This window comes from Pelodiscus sinensis, chromosome 13, assembly GCF_052426305.1.
Source record: "Pelodiscus sinensis isolate ZL-2025 chromosome 13, ASM5242630v1, whole genome shotgun sequence".
NCBI classification, from domain to species: Eukaryota; Metazoa; Chordata; order Testudines; family Trionychidae; genus Pelodiscus; species Pelodiscus sinensis.
The window spans coordinates 23,537,625-23,560,609 of record NC_143064.1 but is presented as its reverse complement, the minus strand read 5'-3'; the positions used below and the strand labels follow the sequence as shown (position 1 = coordinate 23,560,609).

Genomic DNA, 22,985 nt, shown 5'->3' with positions numbered 1-22,985 from the left:
ATGTACTGTATATCACAGTGCCTCTTGGCCTGCCACATGTAACAGATTGGAGGTTTTCAGATTTTCTGATTTGTCTTCAAAACCACTTGCTTCCAGGAAGATTTGACAGTATACCATTCCCCTCCCCCTCCACAACTCTCCAGTTCTCTGCCAGGTTCTCTCCCAAGAAAATCTCAGGAAATAGCTTCATTTGTTCAATGTTTTCCAAAGATTCAGTTTTCTTCTAATACCATGCAGTAAAGTGTAATACACAAGTATACTGGTTCTTATTTCCTGGTCCAGTCACATCAAGTCAGGGTCACAGAAGATTATAAACCCTGTCAGTTAATCAGGTTCAATATCCACTGATTCCAAGGGTACTGTTACAACAAACTTGGCAGTTCTCTAAAAACAGCTGAGTTTTAAACTAACTCAAAACCTAATGATAGACTGTTGAAAAAATCAATGACAAACTCCTGCTGAATTCCATCTCCAATGGATTTTTCAGAAAGATAGCATTAATTTTTAACCCAGATGGGATTAGGTCTGTGAAAGCCACCATGTAATCCCAGTGTTCTGATACCACATCAGTTCAGAGACAGAGCTGACAACTTTGGAAAGATCTGATACCTAGTTCCTCAAACAGCTCCACAACACACTGAAATCCAGGCAATATAAATCACAAATAACTGACAGTATTTCTGCTTTACTCTTTTCCCAGGATTATTCTTAACTGGCCTGATCATATTTATGTATGTTTTAAATACATAAATTCCTTTCAGATAGAAGCTATATTTAAGGACTCATATTGCTCCCTTTGTTTAGCAGAATTGCTAGAATTGGGGTCTGCTTGATGAGCAAGAATGTTGACAAGTTAAACAATAGCAGAAATCAACACAAATGGACTTTGCAAGCTGTTTACAGTGATTCCACAATGCACAAGAACTAGTCTGGAGGATGAGGCAACAGCTGATAGCCAATGCCAAATGTAGCCAATGTAATCCAATAAAAAAAAGATGAGGGTAACACACCACTTGGAATATCAACTCATAACTCATGGTATTAAAATATAATTTTTAATAGCTAGGGGTATGTCTACACTGCCACCCTAATTCGAACTAGGGTGGCTAATGTAGTCATTCAAACTTGCAAATGAAGCCTGAGATTAAAATATCCCGGGCTTTATTTGCATGTTCCTGGGTGCCGACATTTTTAAATGCCCAGTAGTTCGAACTCCCTGCCCGCAGCTACTCCTCATTGCAGGGGAGTAATGGTAGTCCGAATTACGGGCTTTAATTTGAACTGCTTACCCCGTGCCGCGTGTAGCCGCGGGCAGGGAATTCGAACTACCGGGCATTTAAAAATGGCAGCGCCTGGGAACACACAAATAAAGCCCGGGATATTTTAATCCCGGGCTTCATTTGCAAGTTTGAGTGACTACATTAGCCGTCCTAGTTCGAACTAAGGTGGCTAGTGTAGACATACCCTAGTTTTCCTTTTTTTGCCAGTTTAACTTTTTTTTCAAAACAATGAGAATGAGCCCAGTCCTGCAACAAGATCTGCTAGTGTGTGTTTTACTGAAGGCTGGTATAGGCACTGGGATTAGCTGACTGAAATGCTGGCTCACGGAAAACTATCTATTCAATGACTTTTCAGAGATGTTCTATATGCTATCTGTGCTTGGACTTTCAGTTTATGGTTCTTATAGGCTAAGTCATTAGGACAGGCATTGTAGGATACTGGCAGAAGGCAGTTCCTTGGTAAAAACAGAGTCCACACTGGCTCTTTGTTGTCAATAAAGGGAGGGGAAAAAACAAAAATCTCAGAGCTGGATTTTTTTTGTCCACAAAACTGGGTATTTTTCCCAACAAAAGTGGCATTATAGTGTAAATGCTTTCACTGTTTTGTTGTCAAAAGGCAGGTTTTGGTGACAAAATATGCCAGTGTAGACAAGGTCTTATTTTCTTCTGTCCCTCTGTTTTTACCTGATGGGCTAAATGTGGAAGTGTTAATATAATCACAATTGTAAGCAATATATTACTTTAATAAGACAACAAAATCCAAGCCAGGAGCTTCTTAGTAGTACACACGCTGGTGTGCTTTTTATAAGACAGGTAAAGACCTAAATTATGTTATTAATTTTATATTTCCCCTGGCTACCCAAAAACGTGGAGCTGTTCAACATTCTCCAAATGATGTTAATAACATACCTGAATTCTTGGCAAAAACAAGACAAGCCAGAATAGTTGAGGTTATACTTTCTGTAATGCACACACAGAAAAGGAGAGAAAACATAAATAAAGGATGTCAAATTCAAGGCAGGTGCATATTTGCTAAAAAAACAAACCAAAAAAAGGGGTGTGTGAAAATGAAACAGTTAATACAGCTAATGAACAACAGCAGCTAAACATGAATAAGGAAAATGACATTTTTTGCCAATATTAGTATTGCATGACAGACACAAAAAAGAAAAGTTTAGTGACATTAAAAAGAGCAGTAACTCACTTCAAAAGATAACATTAATAAAAAAAAGGAGAGAACTTTCGTGAACCTGCAAATCTAGCAGTTGATTCTGTGACTGGTTTGTAGTCTATGCATACTATCAAATGGTTAACATATCACTTTAATTTATTCTTCATAATTAAAAGCAAAAGAATGAGCTAGACTTTCAAGCAGCTGTACACACATTGAGCTACGTGATGTCCTGGATAGAGAAGGAAAGCTAAAATGAGAATAAGCAGCAATACAAGATGGAAAGATAACTGGGTTTGTGAAATTAATTTTACTTTTAAATGTCCTTTCCTTTCTTGTTTAATTTTCATATAAGCTGTCTTTTCCTTCTGATCCCATAGTTCAAGTAGAGCTCTCGGTATTATGTTGATAAAAACTCTGTAAATGTCCAAGACACAAATGCAGTAGAGTAGACACAAGATAGAAAGACATCAAGAACCTGATTTACCCTGAATTCTCAACACATAGGCTACGTCTACACTGGCCCCTTTTCCGGAAGGGGCATGTAAATTTCATGAGTCGTAGTAGGGAAATGCGCGGGGGATTTAAATATCCCCCGCGGCATTTAAATAAAAATGTCCGCCGCTTTTTTCCGGCTTTTAAAAAAGCCGGAAAAGAGCGTCTACACTGGCCCCGATCCTCCGGAAAAAGCGCCCTTTTCCGGAGGCTCTTATTCCTACTTTGTTCTCTCCTTTTTTTAACTTTGTAGGAATAAGAGCCTCCGGAAAAGGGCGCTTTTTCCGGAGGATCGGGGCCAGTGTAGACGCTCTTTTCCGCTTTTTTAAAAGCCGGAAAAAAGCGGCGGACATTTTTATTTAAATGCCGCGGGGGATATTTAAATCCCCCGCGCATTTCCCTACTACGACTCATGAAATTTACATGCCCCTTCCGGAAAAGGGGCCAGTGTAGACAAGCCCATGGAGAAATGACAACAAAAACACTTTTGTTGGAAAGCAGATCAAGATATAGAAAATACAATTCAATATTTAATTACTTGTAAAGGCTCAAAATTGCTGTAAAGTAAGTCCTCTACCATAAACAATTTTTTATAATTTAAAAGTAATTTAATTATTCAATTATTTTGTGCAGCTGGAAAAACCAAGGATTGAACAACACTGAGCAACTGGCAGAAATGTAAGATACTTCCCTGAATTAAAAGCAAAAAGGACTGCATTTAATAAAACAAAGAAAATATTAAAGGCTTTAGTCTTGTCCCATTTAAACTGGTTTTAAACTTGTGTAACCTCCATTGAATCACAGGTATTACTCCTGATTTAGACCCCCCCCTACACACACATCTACCTGGCAAGTTATAGCATGGCAAGCCAATGTGCGCATCTACGGTACAGCAGCCACTGCAGACACTACTTAGAGCTTAGTAGATATCCCAGAACATGCCATAGCACAGAGGTCCCCAAACTAAGGGGTACATCCCTCAAGGGTTTACGGAGGAATGTTTTGGGGGAGAAGCAAGGCCTCTGTCAGTCCCCATAAGGGGCAGCACAGAAGTGCCACCCAACCCTTGTCTGCCCTCAGCTCTGCCCCAGCCACCCGCCCCCCCAGCTCTCTTCTGGTCACCACCCTGGCTCCAAACCACAGTTCCTGGCCCAAGCCTCACTCCCAGCCCTAACGCCCGACCATAGCTTCTGCTTTTAGTCCCATCCCCAGCCTCAGTCCCTGGGTGCAGCTCTGCTCCCACCCCCAGTCTTGGCTTCCAGTTTCAGCTTTGCTGCTGGCCCCAGTCCTACCTCTAGCTGCAGCTCAGTCCAAGCCCTGGACCTGCTCCACCCTTGGCCCACACGCTCCTGTTTGCACCTCCTCCAACTCTTCCCCATTTAGGGTATGTCTACACTACAAAGTTAGTTCGAACTAACGAATGTTAGTTCGAACTAACTTTCATAGGCGCTACACTAGCGCTCCGTTAGTTCGAATTTAATTCGAACTAGCGGAGCGCTTAGTTCGAACTAGGTAAACCTCATTCCACGAGGATTAAGCCTAGTTCGAACTAGCTAGTTCGAATTAAGGGGTGTGTAGACCCTTAATTTGAACTAGTGGGAGGCTAGCCCTCCCCAGGTTTCCCTGGTGACAACTCTGGCCAACACCAGGGAAACTCGTTTGCCCCCCTCCCGGCCCCGGACCCCTTAAAGGGGCACGGGCTGGCTACAGTGCCCGTGCCAGGTGCAAGCCTGCCAGCACCCAGCCAGCAGACCCTGCACCTGGCACGGATCGAGCCACCCACCCGATGCTCCCCAGCCCTCCCCCTCTTCCCGGGACCAGGCTGGCAGCTCCCGGGAGCTTGCCCGGGACCGCAAGAGGCGGGCACCCGCCTGGACTAGTGCGGACATCGTGGATCTCGTCCACGATCTCCGCACTAGGGACAGGAAAGTGGACGGCTTGGGCAGGAGAGCTGCCAGCTGGCCACCCAGGAGCAGGTGTGCAAGACAATCAAGGGGGTCCACTGAGACCCCCAACCCTGAGCCCTGAGCTTACAATGGCTGTCCTGGGTCAGACCAAAGGTCTATCTAGCCCAGTAGCCTGTCTGCCGACAGCGGCCAACCCTACGGACCCTGGAGGGAATGAACCGAAGACAGTGACCAAGCCATTTGTCTCGTGCCATCCCTCTCCAGCCTTCCACAAACCTTGGGCAGGGACACCACTCCTACCCCCTGGCTAATAGCACTCCATGGACCCAACCTCCATGACTTGATCTCACTTCCCTTTAAACTCTGTTCTAGTTGTAGCCTTCACAGCCTCCTGCAGCAAGGAGTTCCACAGGTTGACTCTTTGCTTTGTGAAGAACAACTTTCTGTTACTACTTTGAAGCCTGCTACCCATTCCTTTCCGTTAGTGTCCTCTAGTCCTTCTTTATGGGAACTAATGAAGAACTTTTCTGTATGCACCGTCTCCACCCAACTCCTGCTTTTAGAGACCTCTATCCTGTCCCCCCTCTGTGTCCTCTTTTCTAAGCTGAAAAGTCCCAGTCTCTTTAGCCTCTCTTCATATGGGACCTGTTCCCAACCCCTGATCATTGTAGTTGCCCTCCCCTCTCCCAGCCTCTCTCTTCCCCTCTCCCACCTCCTTTTCCCAGTCTCCCCCAGTTTTGTTCAATAAAGACAGATTCCATTTTGGAAGACACGTTATCTATATTTTGTACATCAAGAAGAGGGGCTAGGGAAGGGTAAGTGGAAGGAGGTGAGGGAGGAATGGGGCATGAGCCCCCGATGGGGAGGACTGGGCTGGCTCTGTGGGCTTCTGGGGGTGGAAGCTCTCCTGCAGCCCCCCAATTGCCCCCTCTCCCCAGATGGCAGCCTGCGGCAAGTGCAGCCGGGCTGATGGCCGAGTGCTGTGATGTGCCCAGTGTGGGTAGTCCGGGCAATGCAATCCAGGACTGCTTTGCAAGCGGGGCACCCCTGAGAACTGTCTGTCCGGGGTGGGGGTCGGGACCCTTTAAGCACAGCCCTCGGCTAGCCTGACACAGCATCTCCACGCTCTAAGTCCTCCTCTGATGCCCTGCCGGCACTGCTTCCGGGCATCCGCTTCAGGGTCCATTTAATGTGGACATGCTAGTTCGAATTAGCAAAACGCTAATTCGAACTAGTTTTTTAGTCTGGATCCGTTAGTTCGAATTAGCTTAGTTCGAATTAACATTGTAGTGTAGACGTACCCTCAGTGTCCATTTAATGGATTTAAAAGTAGCCATTCTTCTATAAAGGAATTTCACAATCCAGCTACAGAGAGAGTATGGAATTGATTTTCATATGCAAATTTGACACTGTTTTCCTCAGGCTTAACAAAGGCTATGTCTAGACTGTAGGCTTCTTTTGGAAGAAACTTTTCTGGAAGAGATCTTCTGAAAAAACTTGTTCCGAAAGAGTCTACACAGCAAAAGTGCATCGAAAAAGTGATCTGCTCTTTCGAAAGATAGCGTCCACACTGAATAGACACTATCTCGCATTTAAGCTGTGATTACTATGGACGGAGTGGCCACCAGGGCCCCTGTGCTTTTTCTTCTTTCCTCTTCTTTCGAAAGAACTTGTTCTTCCCTGTCCACACAGGCCTTTTTCCAAAAGAGCTCTTTCAGAAAAAGGCTTCTTCCTCATAGAAAGAGCTTTCCCAATGTCAGAACACACTCCCTGTTCTTTCAAAAGAATGCGATTGTAGTGTGGACGTAAGTGAAACTTTTTTGGAAAAACACGTTTTTCCAAAAAAACTCTGCAGTGTAGACATGCCTAAAGACACTAATTGGATGGCCCATCATAAAACCAGTTTTCCTTACATTTAACACTGACATCGAAAGCTGAGTATGGGACACTTCCAGTCCACTCTATTAGCCTCATTAGCACCTGTACTACTATTGACAGGTACATTTTTTTTCTTTTCTGATTCTGATAGTCCTCCTTATTCCCCACTCAAGCTCATCTGAAGAAGTGGGTTTTTCCCACAAAGGCTCGTGATACTATATATATATATATTTTGTTAGTCTCTAAGGTGCCACAGGACTACTTTTTGTTTTTAAAATTACAGAGTAACACAGCTACCCCTCTGAGTCAAGACCCAATATAAGAAACTGGCCCAACTGTTATCTCTCTAATTAATCTATTCTAGAGTCTTTCTTCTTCAGATAGGGAACTGTATTCTTCGATTCACTATAATTTGCTGTTATTTTACAGGTTCTTTGTTCAAGCTCCAAATGCAATAATTGCAGTATTAATAGCACACAGCCAAACCACAGGTGTTTAAAGATGTGAACAGCCATGTGAGGTAGACCTTTTTTGTCATGTTGTGTCTGAAGTTTATATTCTAATGGGAAAAAATTGTCAATTAAAAACACAAAACTGCTTTATGGTCCCTAAAGAAATGGAAATAAATGTGCAAGCATACAACACATTTGCAGCTATTTCCTGTCCATGATCTGTTACATTGCAACGCCAGTCTGGGTTTGAGGAAAGCATGTTCTCGTGCCAAAACTGTTTGGAATGTACAAAAAAGGTCAAGACTAGGAATTTATATGTTTCACAGTTATTTGGGAATTACGGGAAAGGAACTTGGCTACTCATGGCATTGAGTCAAGCATACTGGTCACACAGGTGTAATAACCCTGGAGTGCTCTGTGCACAGAGACTTTCAATCCCAATTGCATTTTAGTAGAAGGAAGGAGCATTGTCTGTGTGATCACTGGAACTAGACAGATGAATTGGTTTTAAAAGAAAAAACAAGAATCAGTTCTAAAACTCTTCTCTTTTTGGAGCTACGCCTGACAATATCAATTATTTAGCAATGTAACTTCTATGCCTATATCTTACATGAATGTGTACTTAAATCTTGCCATTTTCTGTGCAATACACTTCAGACAGCATATTAGAGTTACACACAGCGTGTGATCTGTGATGAAACTGTTTTTTTTGTTGTTTGTTTTTTGCTATTGTCCCTAAAAAATGAGAATAACCTAGACTGAAAGGTTTGTTTACTTGGCATGCATGAGAAAATCGAATAATCACATGTGGATTTAGCCCTTAACCTTCCATTTTTGTGGTCTTCAGTGAACTAAAACAGCCAAAATATTGCAAGGATGGCAATATGAATTGTTTCTAACTGGACCATCAATCAAAACTTCTAGAACTTATATGAAGGAGAAGGTTTCTTGACATTTCTAGTCATATTTTGCAAATTCTGGAGGTCCAGATAACCATGCAAACTGTCAAGTGTTAATATGAACCCAAACCTGAATTTCCAAACTTATGAAATGTACATTACTATTCATATTATTTGTTGCATGCTAACAATAGTTTTGCCCTGAGAAAGGCATGACACAGTGATTAAAGCTTCAGGGGGTAGCCGAGTTAGTCTCTAAAGTGCTACCAGACTATTTGTTGTTTTTTAAGTTTATCCTGTACAGACTAAAAAAAACATGTAGATGGTATCATGAGCTTTCGTGGGTACAGCCCACTTCTTCAGATGACTGGTCATCTAAAGAAGTGGGATGTGCCCATGAAAGCTCATGATACCAGCTACGTGCTACTCGACTATTTATTGATTAAAGCATGTAGGCCTTCAATTCATATAATATTTTTTTTTATCCAGAGTGTGTTGGGAGCTGCAAATAGGAACAAAGAAGAGAAAGGGGCTAGAGGTCAGACATCAGTGCAGAAAGAACATAGCTTAGAGATGGTAAGCTTAAGAAAGGTGCAACTTGCAGCACTGGAACATTATTTATCGCAGCTAATGCACCAGTGCAGGCTCAGAGATCCAGCAACAGTTATGTGCTGAGACAGCCAGCCCACTAGAAAGAAGTTGAAACCCACATTTACTTTTATATGAGCTCGAGTGAATTATAAAGGATAAAGAAAGGACCATGACATCTACTATGGAAGGTCTTTGATGGATAAATGGAACAGTGGCCCTCCAAGTGGCATTCATCAGACACACACATGATAACACATGATAGATCCAGATAAAGACCAAACTTTAAATATTAATGTATTTGAAAAGACAAACTTGTCCAACTATAAGAGGCCACCAAGAATAAGTTATGAAGACAAGAGTGAAGAAGGATAAAAAGAAAGTTAGGCAGGTGGTGTAGGTGGACTGCAGGAAAAGAGAGGCATGGAGAAGCTACAAAATGTGATCAGAAAGAACAGAAATGCAAGGAGAAAAAAGATGTGTGCAGACCTGACCAGTCCCAAACCAGGGAATTTCCCAGATTAGGGGAGATCAATGCTTGTCCTTCCACTTCCAGCCACCAGCTCCCCTGCTCCTCCCCACTGCTGCCAAGGCTCTGCTGATTTGCTGTTCCTCCCCACAGGGCACTGTAGATGCAATCTGGTATCTCCCATGGGATCACCGACAATGCTGGACCAGAGGTGTTGCCAGACCAGGGAAAATCCAGATTAGAGAGGTTCAATCTATAGTAAGTACTTTAACGCTGGCTGTGAAGTGCAGAATTTTTGGGAAAAAATGTCCTCTGAGCTAGCACTATTTCCTGACAAAAGCTTCCCATAATAATTTACAATTGCATTGTAATCAGCTTGTTTGTGGAGAAAGGTATCTTCCCATAATACACAGTTTGAGGTCCCAAGACATGATGCTTTTATTCAAGCCAGTAAACAGTGAATAGATTGAAAGATAAGAGCAGCTGAAGAGCTCAGGGTGCTGGTAATACAATGTAATGGATTTTCTTGCCACCTGAATTTTTATTATTTGTAGTACAGAAACCCCCGAGAGCCGAAGTAAGACCAGGACTTCTCCCAAGGTCTGGTTTATTTTGTTTCGGATGGGGTCAGGAATTCAGTCCACTTAAAGAAACACAGGGGAACAGGTTATCTTAAAAATGTGGCTTTATGTATGAGTTCTTGAAACGGTTGTACACAAAGCCATACTTTGGGACTTTCACAGAGTTATGGCAGTGTCCACATGACATATTACTTGGCACAACCATGCAGTTTACATTGACAACCAGATTTGCTACTTATGCACTATCTAGAGAAGCCCTAAAAGGTCCACATTCATGCCTAGGTTAAGAGCACTGCTGAAGCACTATGTTCACCTGCCAGGAGAGAGCACCCAGGGTGATTTACAGCCATTCCCACCACTGCCACATTGCTGATCAGGGACAGGACTGAGTGGTCTAAAGCTGCTTCCAGAAGACAAGTTGAGTTGTCTTCAGATGAAGGATTTTCAAAGGGGTAGGAAAAAAAATGGATGGAATCCAGAGGAACCATCACACCAAAGCAAAGTTCTGGTCTTATAAGTGCTGAGATGTGGCAAATCTCAGTCTCAGTAAACCCCTGCATGCTCCTCCTTTACTTTGTATTGCATCATGTACTGCAAAGCTAATTTAAAAATCACATGAAAATAGCATCACAAGTGTCTTCACAAGAAGCAGGGGCCTCTCAAAGATGTTCTTTCCTTACTCCTGATAGCTACTGAACACAAACAAGTGCAGGAAATGCATCCTGCTGGACTATTAAAGAGACAAGCCAGCACTTAATCTATTAGGTTACCTCATTATCCAGTGCCTAGTGCCACAAGCAAAACAGGTGCAAGGATGCCAAAGAAAGAGGAAAGCAGGGCCTGTTAATGGGTTGGGTTTCCACACTTTTAAAGGTATTAAAAATACCTTGCTGTGTTTAGAGAACAGCTACATAGAGTAGACATTAAGTAGAAGAAAAATATAAATGGCTGGAGGGAGACATTACTGCTGTAGATGTAGTTTCTTCTCTTTCTTAGTACAATTATTAGTATTTAAAATATTATTATTAATTATTTGCATTATTATTATAGCATTGATTTAAGGTTTTTAAAGTATACAGCACACATAAGAGAACAGCAGCTATCCTTGGTTTTACTGCCACACTAATAAATTTAGCATTTCAATGGGACTGAACAAAACATTATCTTCCTTGAGATAGACTAAACAAGGCTGCCCTATAGTACCACTCTAGGGGCACTCTGTTTCCCATCTTCCACATGGGAATCTGAGTTCAAGTTATTCTCACCTGAGTTCAAGTCCCTTATATTAGAGAGAGTAGAATGTTCTGGGGAGGGAAAAAGGCACAAACTCCAGCTGATGTAGTTCTCTACCTCCAATTGACAACGGGAACAGTTTTGGCAGAGGTCGATTTTTCTAAGTGTAGAGGAGACAGTACTTTAGTACAGTGACCCCAAGTGGAATTCTTTATTTAGCCAACTGGGCACAATCTTTGAACTAAATTGATCTCAATGTTTACAATGTTCTTAATTATTCTCAGCTGTTTAGAAATTGTTTGTGAGAACAAATTTTGGTTATGATGACTCACAATCTGCTTACTGCTGGTATTCATGTGCGATTTCATGCAGTGTGATTAGTTACTCAAGTCAAATTATTTGCCCTTCTAGGCATTCAGCCTTGAACCTATTTGAGTGGGCATCTGGAAATAACTAAAGTAAACAACATTGCTGGGTCCAGTGATTTATTTATGTTGTTTTGTTTTTTGATAAGATCTTGTGGGGGCTGAGAGATATTTATGTTGCAAAGATTGGCTGTTCTGTTCCTGGATGAAGGGGGATTGGCCTCTTCTCTACAACTAGGCTATGTCTAGACTGGCATGATTTTCTGCAAATGCTTTTAATGGAAAAGTTTTTCAGTTAAAAGCATTTGCGGAAAAGAGCATCTAGATTGGCACGGATGCTTTTCCACAAAAGCACTTTTTGCGGAAAAGCGTCTGTAACAATCTAGACCCGGTTTTGTGCAAGAAAGCCCCGATCGCCATTTTTGCCATCGGGGCTTTTTTGCGCAAAACAGTTTTTAGCTGTCTACACTGGCCCTCTTGCGCAAAAACATTTCCGGAAAAGGGCTTTTGCCTTAATGGGAACGTCAAAGCATTTGCGCAAGAAGCACTGATTTCAGACAGTAGAACGTCAGTGCTTTTGCGCAAAATCAAGCAGCCAGTGTAGACAGCTGGCAAGTTTTTGCGCAAAAGTGGTCGCAGCCCTACTGTTTTTTTAATGGCGATTTTAATTACTCGTCAGGGCAGTAAGAGCTGTTGGATAGGTGTCTTTTTGGTGTTCAAGTGAAAACAAACCAATTTCTATCCTTAAGTATAAGGGGCTGTTGGGATGAAGGCAGAGCAGGATGGATTTTCAATAAGATGGTAAACAGAGAACTAAAGCAGAAAATTAAGCTGGTCAATTAAACCATGGGGTTTAAGTATTAGCCTTTTTCTATCCAATCCTGCTACTTGCTACTTAGAAAGCACCCTTCTACAGAGAAGAGGTCTTACTGAAACCCAAAAAAATCAAATACATTTACAAAGACAAGATGCATGAGGTACAATATTTTATAGGACCACTTTCTGTTGGAGAAAGAGACATGCTTTCATTCGTACACTGAGCTCTCCTTCAAGTCAGAAAGCTTATAGTTAATCTGGTTTCTTTCTTCACCCTCATTGCTCACTCACTTTGTGCCTACAGTTGGCAGAGGTCTCCACATGGTGGGCGATCCATCACAAGTACCATATGTTCTTCAATCCCCACATGGTCTTCTCTTCAACCAAGAGCATTGCCAATGTAGCAACAAGTCCCAGGTGCACACCACATAAGCACATAAGAAACAGGTGTGTGAAGGAGGTAATGACAGTTTTGTATCCATAACACATTCACTCCAAGGTGTACTTGTGCATCTGTTAGTTATTTATGAATCCCTTCCCCATTCCCTGATACCCCCCCCCCATAGTAGATTTACTAACAATCAGGCAGGTGAGTAAGCTTCCTTCTTAAATAAAATAAATGTGGGTGTACTTGTGATGGAGGGGAGATTGAAATAGACCCCCAGGGAGGAGGTGATGTATGGGTGACAAGCAATGCTGGAGGTATACTGCGTCAACTGGGAGCACAGCTTAGGTTTGCAAAAATCAGAAGCAGTCAAGAATTAGTACCTTACATTTAAATCTCACTTTTCCAGGTCCAAAGCATTTTACTAACATTAATTAATTTTCAACAGGCCTGTCAGATAACCATAATAACCTGCCTATCTGTGCTTTATATATGGGGGACATGAAATATAGATTGAACCTCTCTAGTTTGGTACTTTCTGGTAACACCTTCAGGCAGCATCCGTAATCCGATATGATTTTAGTTATCTCAGTGTTTCTCAAAGTGGGCTGCAAAACCACTCTGAGAAACCTGCTAACTAGCTGCTCCAGTGTGTTTACCGGCTCCCATTAGCTCCAGTTTGCCATTTAGATGATGGCATAGAGAGTACACTTATTAATTTTGCAGATGATACCAAGGTGGGAGCGGCTGCAACTGCTTTGGAGGACAGGGTCATAATTCAAAATGATCTGAACAAACTGGAGAAATGATCTGAGGTAAATAGGATGAAGTTTAAGAAGGACAAATGCAAAGTATTCCACTTGGAAAGGAATAATCAGTTTCACACATACAGAATGGGAAGTGACTGTCTAGGAAGGAGTACTGCCAAAAGGGATCTAGGGGTCATAGTGGACCACAAGCTAAATAAGAATCAACAGTGTGACACTGTTGCAAAAAAAGCAAACATGATTCTGGGACGCATTAACAGGGGCATTGTGAGCAAAACACAAAAAGTTATTCTTCTGCTCTACTCTGTGCTGATTAGGCCTCAGTTGGAGTATTGTGTCCAGTTCTGGGCACCACATTTCAAGAAAGCTGTGGAGAAACTGGAGAACGTCCAGAGTAGAACAAAAATGATTAAAGGTCTAGAAAACAAGAGCTATAAGGCAGGCAGAAGGAACTGGGCTTGTTTAGTTTGGGAAAGAGAAGATTAAGAGGGGACAGGATAACATTTTTAAGGTATCTAAAAGGATGTCACGAGGAGGAGGGGAAAATTGTTCTCCTTGGCCTCTGATGATAGGACAAGAAGCAATGGGCTTAAACTGCAGCAAGGGAGGTTTAGGTTGGACATTAGGAAAATCTTCCTGTCTGTCTCAGGGTGGTTAAACACTGGAATAAATTGCCTAGGGAGGTTGTGGAATCTCCATCACTGAAGGTATTTAAGAGCAGGTTAGACAGACACATATCAGGAATGATCTAGACAGTGTTTGGTCCTGCCGTGAGGGCAGGGGACTGGACTTGATGATTTCCTGAGGTCCCTTCCAGTTCTGGTATTCTATGATTCACAGCCAAGGGGAGCGATGAGAAGTGGCATCCCAGCCCATGGTGCTTCCTACAATTCGTCTTGGCTGCATATGTGAACTGGAGCCAATGGGAGCTGCAAGGATCCATGGGTATGGAGCCAGTAAATAAACACACCAGAGTGGCAAGTTGACAGGTTTCTCAGAGTGGTTTCACGGACCACTTTGAGAAACACTAAGTTAGTTGGATGTCCACTTATGGGTGTAGCCAAGTTTCCTGCAGTCCCATGAAGTTTGTTTACAGCCATGAGTCCTGGCTCAGTGTTCTGTGTTATTTAGCTCTAATTTACCCTCTAAATGTCTTCTGAGAGCTCAGTAAACAGTGGAAATGTTGGTATGGCTGCTAGACAACTTCCCGGTGTTGAGCAAATTCACTTTAGTAGATTTGCTGAAATCTTTGAGAGCATCCCATAACCCCAGTGTGGCAAAACAATGAGTACACAGCACAGAATTGCATGCAGAGTTGGAGGAAAAGCAAGAAGGGTCTCATTTCTGAAAAACATGTATTCATTAAAAGGGGGAAAAGTATAGAAATGTGGCACAAACAGTTGTGTTTAAATTAAAGTTGTCTGAAGAGGTAGCCCTAACTTGCACTCTTACTGTTTGGATGAATCTGATACGACTATTTGCAAGTATTACATACCGTGCAAAAAAATCTCTGAGAAACCTCAGCAGCATATGATCCTGTATGCAACTTGGAGAAGAAATAAAGTATCTTCTGAAGGGAAATTTTATTTGGTTCTAGATGGATGTACAGTATGCATACAATTACAAAACAGTATATAGGCTCAAACTAAAACTTCATATGCAAAAACCTTTGAGCTTTGGATGTATTCTAAACTCCAGATCTACATTTAGTGAATAGATAAAAAGTATCAAACCAAAATCTGAATCTAGAAGTTGGTTCTTTGAAATCTGAATTTCACACACATGCTTAGCTCCCTCTCCATTTTTCAAAGATAGATGTCCCAGTTAGGATCCTGTTACAGGGCAAGTGGCCCCTTTAAGGGGAGTCAGGGCCCAAGATGCCCAAAGCAGTCTTCTGAAGTCCCTCCTAGGAGTAACAGGCTGCCCCAGCTGGCCTATTAACAGCTAACTAGTAAACAAGCAGCTGGACTTAAAGGTTACCCAATCTCAATTAGAGGAAGCACTTCCAAGGAACAGGACGTTCCAGTGGAGAAGAGCTCTCAAGAGAGCTCACTAGAGCCGAAAGATAGAAGATATGCCCCTCGAGATGGAAAAACAGCAGCTGGCAGATATCCACCAGGACCTGGTCTCAGCCAGAGGGTCTCCAAGACAGTGGCAGGAAGCCCAGCCTGACAGGAAACATATACTACCTTGGGGAAGAACTGCAGATGGTGATTCTCCCTGGACCCAGACTCTGGAGAAGGACCCTATCCAGTTTAGCAGCAAGAGACCCAAATCCAGCAGTAGGGACATGAGTCAAGAGAGGCATAGGGGAGTGGAATAGGTCAGCAGTGGTCTCAGATGGACTTGGTCTTCCAGGCTGGGATGAAGATTTTGCTTACATTTTGTATTAGTTTTTCTTCTTTATTATTGAGACCCTTCAAAGGGGGCACTTCTTCCTACCTAAAGTTCTTTGTGGAATTGTTTATACCCCAACTGAAGAGAAGTCAAAGCAGGATTCAATCATACATCATGCCCAACCAAGAGAGAGTGCATTAAGGGTGAAAGATCTCATAACATGTCCTCATTTCAGTGCTAAGATATCTAAAAGGAATATTTGGGGTGTTCAAATGCCAGTCTGAGGCTACATCTAGACTATGTAGGAAGGAACGCATTTGCTCTTCCGCTTTTTTTTGTGTAAGAGCAAACACGTTCTTTCGGGGATCCCTGTATACCTCTTTTATATATATATATGTATAATGGCCGAAAGGAGGCTTTTCCACCATTTGGCCCCAACTAGATGGGGTCAAATGGCAGAAAAGCCTCTTCCAAAAAAAAAGTGGAAAAAGCTAAGCAAAATGAGAGCGGATTTTGTGTAGCTTTTTCTGCAAAAAACATTGCAGCCTAGACCTATTCTGAGTGTTCAGATGCAGCATTAGGTGCTTTAGTTTGATGATAGGTCCATAATTACACACCGGTGACAGACTCAGTACACCTGTAATTTTCCAAACCACAATTATCTAAAATTAGTTTTGATCCAAAACTCGGTTGTATCCTTCAGCATTACTGAAAATTATCTTCATGTCCTGAGTGCTCATTGTTCCTCATGATATGAATGACTCAGGTTGTGCTGTCTATATCTAGTATACATTTGAGAGAGTTTGTCTATCTCTGTTTATTTGTTCAAGAACTCCTCCTAAGCGATAAGAGCTAGGACCACCAGATTCGGTATACAGCTTCCTCTTAGAACTTAAAGCAAGGTCAGGGTTTGGTTGTGCCAGTGAAATGGGATGCACTTGGAATGGGATTGCTTCTCATAAAACCACACAGTAAAGAGAAAGAATCGCCAGGCAAGTGAAAGGGGCTGGCTGGAGGCACGTCCCCCTGTCTGGGACTGTCCCAGCTATGAGCCTCACACTCCCCTCCAGATTCCCTTTAGGGAGTATGACTGGGGATGGAAGCTCCACCCCCTATTTCTATAGGAACACTGCTGGCTGTTCTCTTTCATCAGGGACCAAGAGGAAAGTGCAGCTTGCTGCACTACTCACACAGGCTGGGGAGTGTCAGGGCGCACAAATATGGACTTGCCCCAGCCAGAGGATGTGCACACCTCCCCTGGCTGTGCCACTAGATCTGCAGCAGGCATGGATTGGTGCTTTTCATCTAGCCCCAAGCTGTGGTGGTCAGAGAAGACTGGAGTAGTCTTCTCTTCCTGGGCCAGTCTGCATACTGAACCCCTCATCCCTAGCCCCACTCTAGAGCAGTGATTTAAATGAGGAAGAACAACAATTAATTGAAAAGGAACTGAGCAATGCAGGGTAAATCTTCTAGTATAAGCTTTCAAATAAAGATCTCTTACATATCATATACAAATAGAGCTGAGTATACATTTTACATAATTATCAATTGAAATGTTTAAATTATTTTTAGCAGCATTTTGTTTTCCATAATTTCTTCTTTTCTCCATTTATTTCAGTAGGTCCCTGAGCTAAAAGAAAGTAACCATGTGAATTATAGTCAAGAGGCTAAATTCATCCCAGAGTAAGAACTTTAAATCTGATTGTATAGAAGACAAATCAAGTGAACCCTTCTAAATGTGTATTAGACATCATGTTTAACAATGTGCCCTTCTCTTCCATAGTCTTACTCCAACATGATGTGCCTGCGTACACCCAGATAGCAACCATTATGAGCAGGTATCACAATCCATTTTCACCAAAGCTTTTTTCTGGTCTTCAAGGACAAGGGTTCTCTATGATGTTGCCAAACAAATTAATCATATGAGCTTATAGATATAAGCTTGGCAGGAACTAGCTTCATAATTGGCACTGCTTTTTGTACCTATATTGCCATGCATTGATCTATAGGAGCTTGAGAGCAGTTCACCCAACTTTCATCTCTTCTTGCAACAAGGCCAGCCTATTGTCACGTCAGTTTAAATCTTCAGGATGTGCTTCAGCTAGATCCTCAGATGTCACCTCTTTCCGTGACATGGATCAGGCATGTAGCTATAAACACCTACCACCACAATTTTTAGGCTCTGAACATTGTAGAAGAGGCATAAATCACCCATCAGGCTTTTGCCTTCTCTTTTACCTCCTCAAAAGTAGCAATACACCCCAAAGTATAAACTGACTGCTAGTAGCACACCACTTACTGTATCAGCAAGGAATATTTAAGCTTAAATGATTCCTGGAAAATATGGACCAAACATTTGTGAGGGTTTATATTTTTAACACATATAGCAATAGGTTCAGATAGCCTAGTACAGATATGTTTTAAATAGAGGTGGCCTTGAATCAAACTCTTCATCTAAACATCCAAATTCTGGGAAAGTTCATGTCCGGATCTGAACTTTGTGGCTCAGGCCCAACTCTAGTTTTAAAATTCCTATTACACTTGGGAGTACCATAGAGAGAAACATGGCTGGCCACTGGAAAAGGGAGCATTTTGCATAGTCTGTTGCTTGAACCCTCTAGCTGGCATAGGATCATAGTAGAAAGCTCCGAAATGGAAAAATCACAATGTGGGTCTTGGCATGAGGTTTCTCTTAGATCTGAGCCCATGCTTTTCACTTTAGACATTCAACTGTGCTAATCAGTAATTAGTATAGGGCTGCTTTTCAAACATTAAATTAAGCAAGATAAGCTAAGGCAAATACTATATTGCATTGCAATTCATGCCTCTATAAAATCCTGTGTTTTCTTTTTTAAATGCTTACAAGTAGATCATTTATATTGGTTCAGTTTTCTTTAAAATCTTATTAATGCATATTTTTCATGATCTATTTCCCCATCAAAGCTCATTTCATATGCAGCATCTGGTGTTTGATGAAGTATTGCTTTTATTTAATTTTACAGCTCAGTTGACTAAAACAAAAGGCGGTTGAGTGACTTACCCAAGGTCATTGGATGAGTCAGTGTCTCAAACAGGATAGCAATCAGTAACACTCTTGGCTTCTAGTTTCAGTCCTTGTCCTCATTATATGATCTAGACTGCCTTTTATTTTCTTTCTTGCGTAATGTCAGTGCTTGAGAAAATGAAAGACTGATTAGAGCCAGACACAGTGTGAGCAGAAGATGGGCAATTTTCACTGCACACAGCTGTGCCAATCCACTCAGTCTTGACTGTAAACAATCTTGAGCCCCAAGACAGCTTTGCCAATATATTTCAGTTCTGGCCTAGAATACTATTGATATTCCCACTCTGGGCCTCTGCCGAGTAGAGACTGCCAGTTGGGCCAGATTGAGCACTGGTTGTGCAATGTACACAAAAAAGGTCAAAGAACTCATTTTCACTTGTGACCCAAGCCCGTCAGCTCATTAACACTGTAGAAAATTGAAAAAGGATGATCAGAGCAAGAAAGATTCAAACCAGCATCTGGGACATACTAATATTACACAGGATTAATTCAGATAATATTTAGAGAACAATTCAAATGGATGTTACTTTGTCCATATAAAATCATATTGCTTGATACAGAATGGATTGCCTGCCACATTATATTTGAGCCAAAACTGAGGCATAGGGCCTTCCCATACTGTGTGTATGGTGACATTAGACTGTAAATGTACTGTACAAGGAACTGTACAGAGAACATGATACACAGGGACTCAAGTTACATTCTCAGGTGGAAATATAGCTCCTTCAGAATAAAGCTTTGTCCGATGTTTGGGACTTGAATCAATAAGTTACTACACTGAAGCAAATAAAAATACACAAAAAGTTACCTTAACTGACACTAAGGCTGTATTTACGCAACAGGGACAATCGTGACATAGCAATGGTGTTGTAGCTAATACAACCTGGAATTTTAGATGCAGCCTACAGCAACAGAAAGGGATTTTCTGGAACTGCAGGAACACCACTTACTTGAGTGATGGTAGCTAGGCCAACAGAAACATTCTTCTATCCACTTAGCTGTGTCTATAACAGGGATAAGGTCAACCTAGGTACAGTGCTCAGGAGCAGTGGCAGCCTGTCAATACAGGTGAACTAGGCGGTCAGCTAGGGCACCAAGATAAACGGCTGTTCAGGGCTTTGTAGGCGGGGGTGCCGATCGTGCGCTTTGCCTAGGGCGCCAGTTGCCGGCAGCTCGTCTAGGGCCGCTCCTGCTCAGGAGTGTGGATTTTTCACACCCTCAAGCATAGTAGCTATGCTGACCTAAATTTTAAGGATACACCAGGTCTGGGACCTTGACCCTCAAAAGTCTGTTAAATTCAGGATCACTGGAACTGAGGGTTACCACGTTAGTTTGGAAATACTGAATCAGTCACTGACCTGGTCTACATTTAAACTTTAGGTGGACAGTGAGTGCTCAGTTGGGAAAAATCCACAGTGCTCAGTGTTATAGCTATGCCAGCCTATCCTCTGGTGCAGATACAGATAGGTCATCAGAAGAATACTCCCATTTACCTAGACCATTGCTCAGAGAGGAGGGGTCTCTACAGTGATGGAAAAATCCCTGGTCACTGTAGGCTGTGTCTATGCTGCCGGGTTATTCCAGTGAAGTTACACCACTGTAGCCATGCTACTCTAGTGCCTGTAACACAGACTCATATCTTTCCCATCCTGTTCACTGCAGATGTCACAGACTCCATGGGGTGTACTCTCAGTGAATTGATTCCCCTTCATGATTATTATCACAGCCTCCTGTGCATCCACCTATTCGCATTATTTTCTGAGCTTCGGACCCTGATAGCAGAACCAGAAAGGAACAGATGTCCTCTTACTCTGAGACCCCTGTATGACTAGACTCAACTGGCTATGTTCCTCTCCCTCCCTGCACTTCCTTCCTATGCCTCTTTTAAAAGCCCTGGGTTGATGTGGGGCCAATTATGTTTTTACTTCCCTCTCCCAAGCTTGATCAGCCCAATCAGCTTTTCCTGGGGTACTAATTAGCATCAAAGTGATTAGGTGTGGGATCATCTACTCACTCTCTGCATACTTTTACGGTCCCCATACTGCAGACATGGCCTTATTTCACAGTGGGTTGTGTCTATTCAAAGCAGAGCTGAAACAGGAATGTCTGTACTGTGTGTAAGGGTGGCCCCACTCCTGGGTCCTGACACGCCGCTCAGGCCTACCTCAAGTAGCCTCAGTCCTGCATGATTTGCCCTTGGCAGGATTTCAGCTCCAGTCTCTCAGCCACAAAGGTTTTGGGCCAATGTCCCAGGGTCAGCCTGGGCTGTGAAAACAGTCCTGTCCAGCTCTCCAGCTGGGCTCTCAGGCTGCCAGCAGAGGGAGGGACTAACGACTCTGGTCTGAGGCACCTCACCCTCCACCACTTAGCTATCTCTGGCTGGGCTGGGCTGTCTTACTCTCCTCTCCTCTTCTCTTCCTGCCAGGAGGAAGTCCTTTAAACAGGTTCAATGGCAGCCTCAGGTGAGATCAGCTGCCTTTGCTTAATTTGCAGCAGCCCTATCTCTGTTGCCCCTAATTGCTCAGGGCTGTTGCTGTCTTTCACTCCATCTGCTGTAGTCCTCCAGCCTGACTCTGTCACAACAGATTTAGCCATTGTTACATATTAGTCTCTGAGACATAGCAATATGATATTTTTATGTATTTATTTAGATAAACCTTTTGTATAGCAATGGCTCCCATCTTTCCTAACTAAGCAGGCAGGCAGAGACCTATATAGGGGATATGGTAATAAATCTGTGGCCATCTACAAATATGTTTGTTGTCTTGTGGCACTTCACACCCTCCTAGGATTTCACAATGACTCTTGGGGGTTGGGAGAAAAATTAAGATTATTTTATTCCACAAACACAGCCCTAGATCCCTTGATCTAAAAGGGAACTTGCAATATAAAGCACATCAAGTTATTAAAATGAGCAATAGCAAACTATCACATGAAAGGTTCGTGATAGATCGAGTTCAGGGGGAAGAAATACTACAAATCTTGTAAAAGTCTGTGCTTCATAAAATTCCTAATCTGATTTTACATATCCAAGAACAATGGACAAGCCTGGAATCATCATCAGTTACTTTGGATACTTTTCTAAAACAAGACTCTAAATATTCTGCATTAATTACACCCAACACTAAAACCCTTCCTCCCTGAAAACCCGAATTGACCTCACTTTACTGATTCTCTGCCAAAACTCTTCAGCTGGTCTCAAGGGTCAGTGACACTTGTCAAGCAACAGCACTCTGTGTACGGTGCATGGCATTCACAGTAAACTGACTCAGTACATCACTCCATGGTATGGAATTGTGCACAGAGATCCAGAAACCAAAAACAGATGTTAAAAAAATGATCTAGTTCTTGAACTGATAACTGTTATTTTAACTTATACTATTTCTTAAATCTCATGCAAGAGGCTTTATTTTATTTTATTATGTGCATTAACAGATATAATTTGGAATAAAATATAAAAGCATAGAAATAAATCTAGGAAACCTAATCTTTAGCAACAACAATGTTACAAATGAGGACATTTTATAGAGTAACTTAATCACACATGCACACACTACAGCAGGATTTTATATCCATTGAGATTTGGGTTTGATATGGCAGAGAGAGAATGTGCTAAATAAACTGAACACAATGTATATTGGAAACCAATGGGATTAGAATACAGTCATTGGAGAATATATTGTCCCACATGGTAGAGGACATAACTTAGTAGAAAGGAAGACAAAAGTGATTCTCCTGAGGCTTCAGTACACAAATTGACCTGCAGTTGTATCTAACTCTCTAGATTCCAGACCTGCTAAGCACAGCCTGTGCTGCCAAAAGCTCTCTCAAATTTGGCAGACACGAAGCTGACTGCACTTCAGAGGGGTCCAATAGGGGAATGCCAATACAGCAAACTATCTTACCTGCAGTTATTTCCAAGAGTAAGGGCTGCTGTTTGATTCTCTTCCACCTAGATGTACTGGCTCCAGAAGGCAGTGCTTTGCAAAATGATATCAACCTCAAGGGCTAGCACAGAGATGCCATTCCTGCCATTGCTATTTCCAGAAGGGTCCAAGCCTACTCAGCAATACTCATGCATAGCTGAGAATATAAACACCAACACCAATGCATTTTATAAAACACTGTCTATAGTGAGATCCTTTGTCTCCCAAAATCCAGTAAAACAGAGGTACATTTAATTATTTCAACTAGATCAAGAACACAAGACAAACAAAAACAAATCAAGTTAAAACAATGGCTGGGTATATTAACAAGACACAGCTGTCACTCTCAGGCTATGTCTAGACTGCATTGCT

At 42.2% G+C, this 22,985-nt stretch overlaps 1 protein-coding gene across 1 annotated transcript in view; it reads right to left on the bottom strand.

Annotated features, from left to right (window-relative positions):
- The window catches only part of ZDHHC15 (zDHHC palmitoyltransferase 15), a 242,127-nt gene extending 219,461 nt beyond the window's left edge, over positions 1-22,666 (bottom strand). Inside the window, exons 1-2 of the mRNA XM_025178030.3 lie at positions 22,593-22,666; positions 18,664-18,795 (exon numbers count right to left, since the gene is read on the bottom strand). Of these exons, the coding sequence (XP_025033815.1) occupies positions 18,664-18,673 (10 nt within the window). The 5' untranslated portion in view covers positions 18,674-18,795; positions 22,593-22,666. The remainder of the gene's footprint in view (positions 1-18,663; positions 18,796-22,592) is intronic.
- Between the last annotated feature and the right edge of the window lie 319 nt (positions 22,667-22,985).